Raw genomic sequence first — 12,316 nt, 5'->3', positions numbered from 1 at the left:
CAATCATACAAACATTTGTTGGCCAGGGACTAAGATCTAATCGGCCCAAACCTGATAACATAAACGAGTCTTTAGACTTACGAAAGACAACGAGGGTGGGGGCAGTACGAGGTTCCGGGGAAAACTGATCCCAGAGGCTAGTCCTATTTGTCCGTCCAAATTTTGCAAGAATCTCTCTCCTTGAAGAAGCTCATGGAGACCCCCAACGGGTTTTACGTTTCATTGTGTTACAGCTTGTTGTGTTCACACAAATGATCTGTTTACTTTTCTCCCCGACCCTCACCTAGAATCTCTACTTGACAAAGCTCATGGAGACTTCCCAATGGTTTTTCTTGTTGCTGTGTTACAAATTGGTTGTGTTCACGCAAATAATCTGTTTGCTTTTCTCCCCACTCCACACCTCTCCCCAGTCCTTTTCCCATTCCTTATCCCAGTGCTGGAAAAACTCAACGTTAGTATGTTCAACACGTCTTCCACAGACTTCTTCCTCGAGGTCTTCAAAAAAATCAAACAAGAGCGTCAAAAGAAGGACCACACGGTCAGTCTGGGCTTTGTGTCTCACGCTTGCTCTTCTTCCGTAGCCCTCATGCGCTTGGTGTATGTTTGTGCCTTCCAAGTGTCAGAGTTAATCTTGAACTTGCTTTGGAAACGTGGAGGATACCAGGTTTTAGACAGTTTCCTTAATGAAGACACTTTAGCAGAAGTTCTTTCTTCAGGAGGTTTTTACTTCTACTTAGTGTTCTGTCGGGCTCTCTGGTAGACTCCTCCCAAAAATTCACAGGTACAAATTTCAGACACACACACACGTTTGAAAATTCAAAACAATGTTCTTTATAATGAAAAGTCACTTAAACGAAGCCCTTTTTTGGTATAGCAAAGAGCACTGGTCTCCAAACAAACTGGTAATTTGTACAAGTCCCTTATCAGTTCTGTGATACTTAGCTTGCAGCTGTGAGGCAATTCACAGTCCTTCTTCTTTCACAAAGTGAAACACACTTTGCTCTGGTTTAGTTTCAAAGTGGGGAAAATAAGCACACAAAAGGTCAAAGTCAGTAAAGCAGGCACGAAACACAAGGATCAGATAATCCTCCACAATGGCCAAACCCACAGGCTGCTCTTTATAGCAGCCTCACTAATGACCACAGCCCCACCCAACCACAGGTGGCCTCATTTTCTTTGATAATAATCTCTCAGTTGTTGTTGCCTATGCATCGCTCTCCGCATGCGTGGCTGTATCATTAACTCTTGTTCCGAATCCAAGGAGGAGCTAGATAATTGATCTCCTTCTGAGCTGTCTGCCCCACTCTCCTCCTCCCTGTGACTCATGTCTTCTTGGTCAGAGGAGCCTTCATCAGCAGATTCTACCGGGGGCAAAACAGGCCTGCAGCATGTGGATGTCTCCCCCACATCCACAGTCCTTGGGGCAGGAGCTGGGCCAGAGCTAACCACAACACTTAGTATCAAAACTATTAACTCTATACTATATTACAGAACACCTAACCAAACTATTACACTAGATGACTATCACAGGCCAACCAACTCACCACTATTAGACCACAAACCACACCTATGCAATGGTGTATTACAGTATATAAAAGTATTGACCAATCAGGTTGTAGAACAGATTGTATCATTCTGCTGATGCATCACGACTCAGCATTCATTCTACTTTGCAGTAATTACAGCATTTCCACTGTACTCTGAATATTACCCCAGGTTTTAAATCCTGACACCAAGCAGGTTTCAGAACTTCCTCTTGGGTTTCAAATAGTTTCTGATAAAGGAGAATATCTGTAGCTCCTTGGTGCTCTTTGAGCTTGCCTGTTTTCTTGCAAATGCTACATGATCCAAATTAGATAACTTCATCAGTGCTGGAAAAGAATGAGATTTTGGGAAAGATGGAGAGGAGGAGGAGGAGGAGGAAGAAGATGAAGAAGAAGAAGAAGAAGAAGAAGAAGAAGAAGAAGAAGTAGAAGAAGAAGAAGAAGAAGAAGAAGAAGAAGAAGTAGTAGTAGTAGTAGTAGTAGTAGTAGTAGTAGTAGTAGTAGTAGTACTGTAGGTCGTTGGTGGTCTCTAGAAACATAGAAACATAGAAGACTGACAGCAGAAAAAGACCTCATGGTCCATCTAGTCTGCCCTTATACTATTTCCTGTATTTTATCTTACAATGGATATATGTTTATCCCAGGCATGTTTAAATTCAACTACTGTGGATTTACCAACCACGTCTGCTGGAAGTTTGTTCCAAGGATCTACTACTCTCTCAGTTAAATAATATTTTCTCATGTTGCTTTTGATCTTTCCCCCCAACTAACATCAGATTGTGTCCCCTTGTTCTTGTGTTCACTTTCCTATTAAAAACACCTCCCTCCTGAACCTTATTTAACCCTTTGACATATTTAAATGTTTTGATCATGTTCCCCCTTTTCCTTCTGTCCTCCAGACAATCTAAGCTTGATTATTTTCTTTCACTTGTTTCATGACACCATCGGTGCTATGAAGATAAGGAAACCTCACTCTCGTCTAACACTGATGGTGTTCCCTAGTTGGATTAAGAGAACATCTGCAAGAAAATAAGCAAACTCATTTTCAAGAGTCCTTCACACACCTTTTAAATCTGCAGTGGGCAATTGCACCCATCAATGACAGTTCCATCTCTTTAATGATAGTTTTTGGTCTCTCTACCATTCCAGAACCGAGTTGATTTTCTTCAGCTCATGATGGACGCTCAAGCAGCAGCCTCTGGGGACCCAAATTCAGAGAAAGGTAAAGTTACAGATCTTGCTTTTCAAAATCTATCTATATACATATATAAAAGCCAAATACCACTCATGCATCATCATGAAATCTCCAGAACTATAAAGCCTACAAACTTGAAATTTGGCACATATCTTCCTCTTGGCTTTTAGGTGCTCAATAAGAAAGGATTTCTTGAAATGATCATCAGATCATTAGTTTTGATGTTATTATTAATACGAGCTGATGCTAAGGAGTTAGGCGCTCTACTCCCCCTCAACACCTGAAAAGAACTCTGTTCCAACTGCCAGTGGGTGTGGCCAATGTGTGACTCATCTGACCTACGGGCTGGGAGTCTAGACATTATATCTATGCTAAGGAGTTAGATGCTCTACTCCCTCTCCCCACCTGAAAAGAACTCTGCTCCAACTGCCAGTGAGCGTGGCCAGTGTGTGAGAGAGATGAGAGATGTTTAAATTTGTTAATCAAATCAGCGTGAGAGATGTTTAAAGTTGTTGATCAAACCAGATCAAATCCACAAATCAATCTGAGATATGTGCTGAGAGTGAAGGTGAATACTGTGTGGATGTTTGCAAGCTTCTTCTGTCCTTTTCTTTCTCCTCCGACAGCTTTAACAGACAAAGAGATTTTGGCCCAGTCAATTATTTTTATTTTTGCTGGCTATGAGACCATCGGTACCTCCCTCAGCTTCATTTCTTATTGCCTGGCCACCAACCCCGATGTTCAAGAGAAATTGTACCAAGAGATCAATGACACTTTTCCCAATCAGGTAAGACTCTTTGAGGGGGGCTTTATGACTCTCTTGGTTGAGGGTGGATTGCTTTAGGAGCTACACATGCAGAGTTCAAGCTAACTACTTGATTATCATCTGCCTATAGTACAGGAATCTCCCAACAGCCACCTCCCGGTGATTAACTCTGTATGTGTGTGTGCATGTGTGTGCATGCATATATATATACATATATGCATAGATATATGTATCTATAGATACACACACATACACACAAACAAATGTATCTATATGCCGGTCACTTCTTATATACTCGAATGCCAAATTACTTTATTTTGTCTCGTTTTGGCCTTTTGTGCAGGCCCCTCCCACCTATGATGCACTCCATCAAATGGAATATCTAGATATGGTGGTGAATGAAACTTTTCGCCTTTACCCTCCATTGAACCGACTCGAGAGAGCCTGCAAAAGGACAGTAGAAATACATGGAGTGACCATCCCAGAAGGGGCGTTGGTTGTAATTCCCAATTATATCCTACATCGGATCCCCGAATATTGGCCTGAGCCTGAAGAATTCAGACCTGAGAGGTATGTTGTGAGGAATTGGACGTCATAGTAGACTCAAGGATTCTTTGGCATAACTCCCATTGGGATTGGGCAGCATAGAAATCAAATTAATAAATAAAATAAATAAATAAACTCCTCAAGAAGTCCAAATTAATTAAGCAAAAACTACTTCTAAACACATCTCTTTATAGTTACTTACCTGTAGACAGAATCTTGCCAAACTAAAGCAACTCCTTGCATCATTAAAAATATACTTGTCCGAGGCAGAGAATCAGAACATACATTAAGTTGTAGTTCAGAAGATTTATTGTTCGAGCCAAAAATCTAATCAACTAAAGTTCAACACTAAATTGGCACCAGATAAGGATGAATGGAGGTTAAGGGGTTGAAATTTGACTGTGGTAACATAATGACTCCTGGCTAATGACCACCTCCCCAGCTATGCCCATTCTTCCCCTAAAATGCTCTGAGAAATGGTGTAGAAGAGCAGCCTTAATTCTCCATAGTAGGTGGAGCTGGCATCCCAGCATGGGTTGACCTCGTCTGTTCAGCCTATCAGGACTGAGTCTGTGAAAGCTGAAAAGTTCCACTCTGTGGCCAGAATCCCCAGCTTTGACTCAGTCTTCAGTCTGGGCAGACGAGTCAAGATCTTCTCCCATCCTGGATCAATCATTTACCTTTATTCAACAAGTCTTCTAACTGTAAGTGTTCCCCAGCTGATCCTGGCCTTAGAGCAATTTCCCTGGGAAGGGGAATAAGAGCTTTGCCCCTCCTCATGTTTCAATTTCAGATTGTTCCACCGGAGGAACTACTCTCAGTGGCCTTGATCCATGTATGAGAGGACCGAGGTTCCAATTCCCTACTTAAACATCGTCCTGGCTGATGAGAGATCTCACACTCTTACACCAGGTAAATTGAGATTGGAGAAATGGAGCTGTGGACATAGTTCCCTCTAAGCTGAGCAGTGAGCAATCGCTCACTTAAAAATCATCATCAACTCAGAGTTTTCCAAACCTGCCCAGAAGCCGAGAGGGAAAGAGTGAGAGGGAAGGAGAGAGAGAGGAAGAGAGGAAGAGAGAGAAACAGATAGAAAAAAGAGAGGAAGGAAAAGAGAAAGAAAATCAAAATCTAGTTTGAAACTAGCTCAACTATTTAAGTGGCATTTTGATATTGATAGAGTTGCCCTATTATGAGCTCACTGTTATAGACACACAGTACAGTATTTTATTTTGAAATTCTCTGAGACAAAACAGGGTGGGTTGTTTGTTTGTTTGTTTGTTTGTTTGTTTATTTATTATTTCTGTGCCGCCCAGTCCCGAAGGGACTGCCACTCAGACACTATACTTTTCCGCCCACCCCAAAAAAAAATTAGAGGGAACACTGGCTGTGGATGAGCCATTCCGGCCGCCATCTTGCAAAGCTGCAGCTGATCACCCTGTTGGGCCTTTTTCACCACATCGAGGGATCGCTGCAGGATCTTAGCTCCGTTTTGGTTTATTTTGGCATCATTTCTCTTCGAAGAACAGTGAGGGATATTGCTTTCTTTTTTTTCTTTTTCAAAAAGACAGACAAAGACATACAACATTAAACATTTAAGGAGCTGCCACTGCTCCGCTTGTCGTAGAAGTCTAACTAGTACAGAAATATAAAAAACCCTAACTGTTATCAGATCAATGCAGAAATGCCACACGTGTAAATTACATTCTTGTTGAATTTAACTCTATATTTTTAATATTAAACTTATTAATTAAATTTCTTCCTATTTTAAGGTATTATGTACTTATAAAAAAGTAAAGGAAGAAACAAAATATTAGTAATGAAGAAAAAAGAAAAGATATACACTTCTAAGTTAATTATACTATATACTATTTCATTCTATCTTATAGTTCTTCAAATAGTTATATATTCTTATATGTTTAATTGTTCATACTATTTTTAAGATTCCACCAATCATATACTTTATCCCATATTTTATAAAATTCTGTTTCAGTTTGATTATTCAAACGTCAGGGATCTTTCTAGTTTTTGGTTTAAGCTGATGAAGCCTTGTTCACTCTGAACAACAGGCAGGCAATCGGTGACGAGAGCGGCAGCCATTTTTAGATAATAATAATAATAATAATAATAATAATAATAATAATAATAATAATTTATTGGATTTGTATGCCACCCCTCTCCGAAGACTCGGGGCGGCTCACAACAATAATAATAACAATGTTACGATAGAAACAAACCTGATATTTAAAAACAGCTTAAAAACCCCATCATTTAAAAACCATACAACACACACATATCATATATACAATGTAAGAGCCTGGGGGAGGTGTCTCAGTTCCCTCATGCCTGGCGATACAGGTGGGTCTTAAGTAACTTGCGAAAGACAATGAGGGTGGGGGCAGTTCTAATCTCTGGGGGGAGTTGATTCCAGAGGGTCGGGGCCGCCACAGAGAAGGCTCTTCTCCTGCGGCCCGCCAAATGACATTGTTTAGTCGACGGAACCCGGAGAAGGCCAACCGTGTGGCACCTTATTGGCCGCTGGGATTCGTGCGGTAGAAAGCGGTTCCGGAGGTATTCTGGTCCAATGCCATGTAGGGCTTTAAAGATCATAACCAACACTTTGAATTGTGACCGGAAACTGATCGGCAGCCAGTGCAGGCCACGGAGTGCTGTAGAAATGTGGGCGAATCTGGGAATCCCCACGATAGCTCTCGCGGCCACATTCTGCACGATCTGGCGTTTCTGAACACTTTTCAAGATGGAAGTCCCTTGCATTTTTCCTCCCGGCGGCCATTTTGTTGACACAGTTCTTCTGCTCACAGAAGGCTTAGCAGCGTGGGATGACTCTCTTCCTGAATCTGTGATATTCCTTACTGGGAAGCAAACTCACTGGGTGTTCTGGGTCGGACAAAAGGAAGAAGGACTCCAGAGTGAGGTTTCGCTCCAGAGCCAGGCCTGCAGGTTCCCCAAACAGTAGGAAGTGGAGCCAGAGGACTGGTAGCTCCAGGGCTACAGAGAGGCAGAAGTCAGAAGGGATAGGTTTTTAGAAAAATTATGCACCCAATCCGAACGAAAGGCAGCTAAAAAAGGGGGTCCCCACCTGAGAAGCAGCCCTCCTTGCCAGGGCCTAGTACAGAAATTCCCAGGGAGACAGGTGAGCTCCTGATCATGGATGAGTTTAATCTCTCTGTGCACCCTGGGCCCAGCTGCTGCCACCTCGACTACTACAGTAACCCGGATTATTGGGTAAGACCAATGTCCCTTCTCTTCCCGCCAAACTATATAGATTTCAGTCTCTTGGTCCTCTGAAAGGCAGCCCCTCCCTCCTGGGAATCCAGGCTGCCTTCCACCACAACAGTTTAGCCACTGAACTCCAGCGACCTCTCTCGGAAAACATTTATTGGTCTCAGTCCAGTTTATCCAGGGGTGAAGGAGCAAAGGGGTGTCTTGGTTACAGAACTGAAGTACAGACTATTGGGAAGAGTAGCTTTACTCAGCTGTGATTCTTTTCCGACTTGCAAACAGGTTTAGCAAAGAGAACAAAGAGACCCTAGACCCGTATGTCTTCCTCCCTTTCGGAGCTGGTCCGAGGAACTGCATCGCGATGCGTTTTGCCCTCCTGGTGCTGAAAATGGGCCTGGTGGTGGCGCTGCAAAGGTTTCGCTTTCAAACCTGCAAAGAAACACTGGTGAGTTTTACAACTTGGGGTTGGAAGCTGGTTCCTCCTCCTTCGCTAAAGAGTTTACTCAACCGATCTTCCATGTGATCCGTATGTCTTGTTCAAAGACACCAGGAGGTGATGAATGTAAAAAAAGTCATTCCGGGTCAAGTGGACCAATTTTAAAGATCATGCCCACCTTACCATCTCAGATTTTGATGAAATTTGGCACATAGTTTCTTTATGATATAAAACTAGGCTGTGCAAAATTTTAGTTCAAAAGAATAAAAATTGGGAGTTGCAAAATGCTGGATCAGCAAAAATGACATTTTGGGCCAACTTCCAGAAGGTGTAAATGCGGCTGTTTCAGTAGTATGTTGGAGATATTTGGAGAACCTGCACACCTTGTAAGGCTTTATAAACTGGCAAAACCCTATGTACCTAGTCCTCTTACTTTTTACATGGTTCAGGCACAAACTTTGCAAAAAAAATTACTCAGAAATCAATTTACAGCAATCTTCAGGCTGCTGTAGTTTCAAAACTACTTGGCCTTTCAGGTTGATTTTGGGCAGGTGTACTAAGTACACAGCTGCAATGAGGACTTTCAATTTGCAGCACTTTCCTTCAAGTTATTGAAAAAAATATTAGAGTTCTAAGTTGGTATTTAATGGGGTTTTGCCATTTTTTTGCTATCTTTGATCCTGTGGGACAGCTTCAGTCCTCTTCAATTTAGCACCATTAGAAAGAGCAGATTCTCTTCTTTAAGAATGTTTTCATCTTGGTGTCTCCTCATATAAGGATTGGAAAAATGTCCTCAACTGTTTGCAGGCAGCCTGTGATTTCAGCACTGCACCCTTGATACAAGTGCAGTAAAAGTGATTCTTTTTTCAGGATTTTTTGAAAAAATAAAGAATACATTATGTTGTGTGTGTGTGTGTGTGTGTGTGTGTGTGTAATTCTGCAATGCCTAGTTTTTGCTTCTATGTCTTAACTGAGAATGGAGTCTTGGTTCTCACAACAGAGTGAAGCCCCTAGTAACACAGACATTATGTTTGAGTTGAACATAATGCAACCAAGGCATTGCATAGACGTGGGAAAGGGCATGTATGTAAAATATAGTAGGTCACCTCTGTTTAATTCCATGCCTCTGATGTTTTCTATCTCCCTTTCTTTTGGTCACTTGGGAAGATCCCCCTGGAGCTGGAAGACAAAGGATTCCTCAGGACGAAGAAGCCCATCATGTTGAAGTTGGTGCCCAGAGTCGTTGTGAAACATGGGGAGTAGACCTTCTGGAGGCTCTAAAGAGGCAGTGGCGTCTCTCTTCCTCTCTCCCCCTCCATCTTCCTTCTTTTCCTCCCTCCTTTCTCTTCCCTCCCCTCCATTTTCCTTCCTTCCTTCCTGTTGTGCCTTCATGTCAAATAACAGCAGCAATCTCAATCTATAGAATTAAATGCCTGTTTAGACACTTTCTCATGCTGTTCTCAAGGAAGGTTGGGTGTGTCAGTTAATCTTGGGATCCCTCATGTCTTCACCTTAAAAATAATAATTATAAACCTGCTGGTTTAAAACACACATCACTTGATTTTGTGCGACTCCTGCCACAAGCTGTGTTGGGTACCAGCACAAGTTTCCAAGTCAACTCTAGGGTTTGTTTTTCTTCTGGCAAAGAAAATTCCTACAGCATCTCCCTAGGGTTTACCTTGAGGTTCCTTGACTGATGGAGTAGAAAGGTGATGAAATGAATAAAAGAGTTTTTGTGGGCAACTGCTGTACCTGGAGAAGGAAAAGCACCTGTTCGTCATGAAAATATTTCACAATAAAAACATACTAGCATCCTCTCTAAACACAACTTTTGAATACAACAGTCATTACAAAGTATTGGGGGAAAGACCTCACCATACAAGGTGACCTCGACGCACAACACCTTCTGGATGTCGATCAATGACATATGATCAGATGCAGTATGACTTAAGCGCAGTACACAAAATTATCTGCTACGATGTCTTACCTGTCAAAAACTACTTCAGCTTCAACCTCAACAATACATGGGCAAACAATAGATACAAACTCAAGGTTAGCCCCTCCAAAGTCGATTGCAGAAAATAGGACTTCAGCAACAGAGTAGTCAATGCCTGGAATGATATACCCAACTGCTTTGTTACCTCCTCTGACCCTCACAGTTTCAACCTTAAACTGTCCACCATGAAGAAGGAATGGTGGTGGAGGAGACAGGAAGGAAAAAGAGGAAAAAGGGAACGAAGGAGAAAGAGAAGGAATGGTGATGGAGAAGGAGGAAGGGAGAGAAGAGAGGAGAAGGAGAAAGAGAAGGAATGATGGTGGGGGAAGGAATGGTGATGGTGGAGGAGATAGGAAGGGAAGAGAGGAGAAAGAGAATAAAGGAGAAAGAGAAGGAATTAAGGTGGAGAAGGAGACAGGAAGGCAAAAGAGGAGAAAGCGAATGGAGGAGGAGGAGAAGGAATGATGGTGGAGGAGACAGGAAGGGAAGAAAGGAAAAAGAACGAAGGAGAAAGAGAAGGGATGGTGGTGGAGAAGGAGGAAGGGAGAGAGGAGAAGGAGAAAGAGAAGGAAAGGAAAGAGAAGGAATGATGGTGGGAGAAGGAATGGTGATGGTGGAGGAGACAGGAAGGGAAGAGAGGAGAAAGAGAACGAAGGAGAAAGAGAAGGAATGGTGGAGGGGGAGACAGGAAGGGAAGAGGGGAGAGAAGGAGACAGAGAAAGAAGGAGAAAGAAGGAAGTTGAAAGAAGAGGAGAAGAAGCGAACCTCTCCAGCTGTCCTAGGTTGGCCGGGCATTCCAGGGTTTGTAAAACACAAGCGGGCAGGAGTCCCAGGGGGCCGTCCCGAGGAGGAGCCCCGGCTTGGCTTGGCTCCTCTCCTCTCCGAGAGCGGCTACAAATTCCTTCCAGCCGCGCCTCAGAAGTTGCCAAGCTCGCCGGAGGCTCCGCAGCCGCGTTCGCCATGGGAGACCCGGTCTTCGGCTGGGCGCTGGAAACGTGGGCGCTCGCCCTGCTCCTCCTGGGCCTGCTGGTGCTGTAGGTGGGGGCCGGGGGAGGTCTGCGGAGGGGGAGAGCAAAACGGGGGGAAGGAAACCCCCTCCCCGGAGTTACGGGATTAGAGCGCTCGGTGGCGTAAAAGCGGAAGATTGAGCCGGTTCTTTGATTGCAGTTCTGTTCAGTCGTGATTTGATTTGATTTGATTTTTAGGGTGTGTGCGTGTGTCTTTCTATCCTCTCCCCTTCCCTCTTCTTTCCATTCTTTTCCTCTTCTGCTCTTCCTCTTTTTCTTCTGTTCTGTTCTTTTCTCTTATACTCTCTCCTTTTCTACTATACTGTCTCTTCCGTTCTACTCTCTTCTCTTCTCTTCTACTCTACTCTACTACTCTACTTCGGAAAGGGGCGGCATACAAATCTAATAAATTATTATTATTATTATTATTATTATTATTATTATTATTATTATTCTCTCTTCCCTTCTCTTCTCCTCTCCTTTCCTCTCTTCTCTTCTCTTCTACTCTACTACTCTACTCTCTCTTCCCTTCTCTTCTCCTCTCCTCTCCTCTCTCTTCTCTTCTCTTATCCGCTCTTCTACTCTTCTCTCTACTGTTCTAGTCTCTTAACTTCCCTTCCCTGCTTTGTTCTCCTCTCTCCTTTCTGATGTTTCCCTCTTGCTTTACTCCAAGAGACTTTGAGCCACATGGAAAATAGCTAGTGAAAAACCGCATGATTTGAACTGTCCAGTTGCTGGCACCACCCAGCCGGGCACGGGTGAAATTCACCCTGTGGGGTTAATTAATAGCTACCCATATCACTCTCCCTAGGCCATCCCTGTTGGCAAGACTGGACCAGAAAATCAACAGCACTGGGAGGCTAAATGTACTTTTATGGACATCAGTTGTGATAATAGGTCCTAGCAAGTTCACTTATATAACAGGGCCTCCTTATACAATGGGGAGTTGTTTACTTGAACTCCTTCAAAGTGCAAACCTCCTCTCTTGACTTAAGCAAAAGTTTCAGACCATTCTATTCTATTCTGTTCTGTTTTGTTCTATTCTATTCCTTTTTTTTTCCAAATATATTTTATTAATTTTTCATAAAACGGACAAAACTGACACACATACATTTAACATAAAAGTGGGGTTGTATCTTCCCCGCTTATTTTTGAAGTGAAATTTCAATACAGAAAAGGAATACATTTAAAAAATACTTAAATTCAAACTTATTACTTTGAATGAAAAGAAGAAATTTGTTCTACCTTATATAATAAATTTTCAAACATAACCTAATTCTAACATAACACTTAAATCATATCAATGCTAATTCTAACGTAAATCTTAAATCATATCACTGCTAATATAATTCTCTTATTTGTTTATTCATCATTTTAATATTTCTTCTTGTTTATCCATATACTGTATACACTTTGTTCCATATCTCATAATATTCTGTTTCTTCTTGGTCTTTTAACCGTCTTGTCATCATATCCATTTCAGCACATTCTAATATTTTCTTAATAACTTCCTCTTCTTTGGGGATATTCTATTTCTATTCTATTCTATTCCTATTCTATTCTATTCCTATTCTCTTCTGGTT

General features: G+C 42.3%; 2 protein-coding genes across 7 annotated transcripts in view; both read left to right on the top strand.

Annotated features, from left to right (window-relative positions):
• LOC139172334 (cytochrome P450 3A24-like) overlaps positions 1–9,281 on the top strand; it is a 38,634-nt gene extending 29,353 nt beyond the window's left edge. For all 3 annotated transcript variants that reach the window (XM_070761342.1, XM_070761341.1, XM_070761344.1), the window contains exons 8-13: positions 411–538; positions 2,694–2,766; positions 3,366–3,526; positions 3,849–4,075; positions 7,577–7,739; positions 8,898–9,281. In XM_070761342.1, coding sequence (XP_070617443.1) covers positions 411–538; positions 2,694–2,766; positions 3,366–3,526; positions 3,849–4,075; positions 7,577–7,739; positions 8,898–8,993 — 848 coding nt within the window. In that variant the 3' untranslated portion in view covers positions 8,994–9,281. The remainder of the gene's footprint in view (positions 1–410; positions 539–2,693; positions 2,767–3,365; positions 3,527–3,848; positions 4,076–7,576; positions 7,740–8,897) is intronic.
• A 1,019-nt stretch (positions 9,282–10,300) lies between these two features.
• The window catches only part of LOC139172333 (cytochrome P450 3A29-like), a 106,532-nt gene continuing 104,516 nt past the window's right edge, over positions 10,301–12,316 (top strand). For 2 of the 4 annotated variants that reach the window (XM_070761323.1, XM_070761324.1), the window contains exon 1: positions 10,301–10,764. In XM_070761323.1, coding sequence (XP_070617424.1) covers positions 10,313–10,764 — 452 coding nt within the window. In that variant the 5' untranslated portion in view covers positions 10,301–10,312. The remainder of the gene's footprint in view (positions 10,765–12,316) is intronic. The other 2 variants (XM_070761331.1, XM_070761327.1) reach the window with 2 other exon arrangements.

The sequence above is a fragment of the Erythrolamprus reginae genome, chromosome 9, assembly GCF_031021105.1.
Source record: "Erythrolamprus reginae isolate rEryReg1 chromosome 9, rEryReg1.hap1, whole genome shotgun sequence".
In the NCBI taxonomy this organism is placed as follows: Eukaryota; Metazoa; Chordata; class Lepidosauria; order Squamata; family Dipsadidae; genus Erythrolamprus; species Erythrolamprus reginae.
Note: the sequence above shows the minus strand (reverse complement) of the source record. Positions and strands in the feature narration are given on the sequence as shown.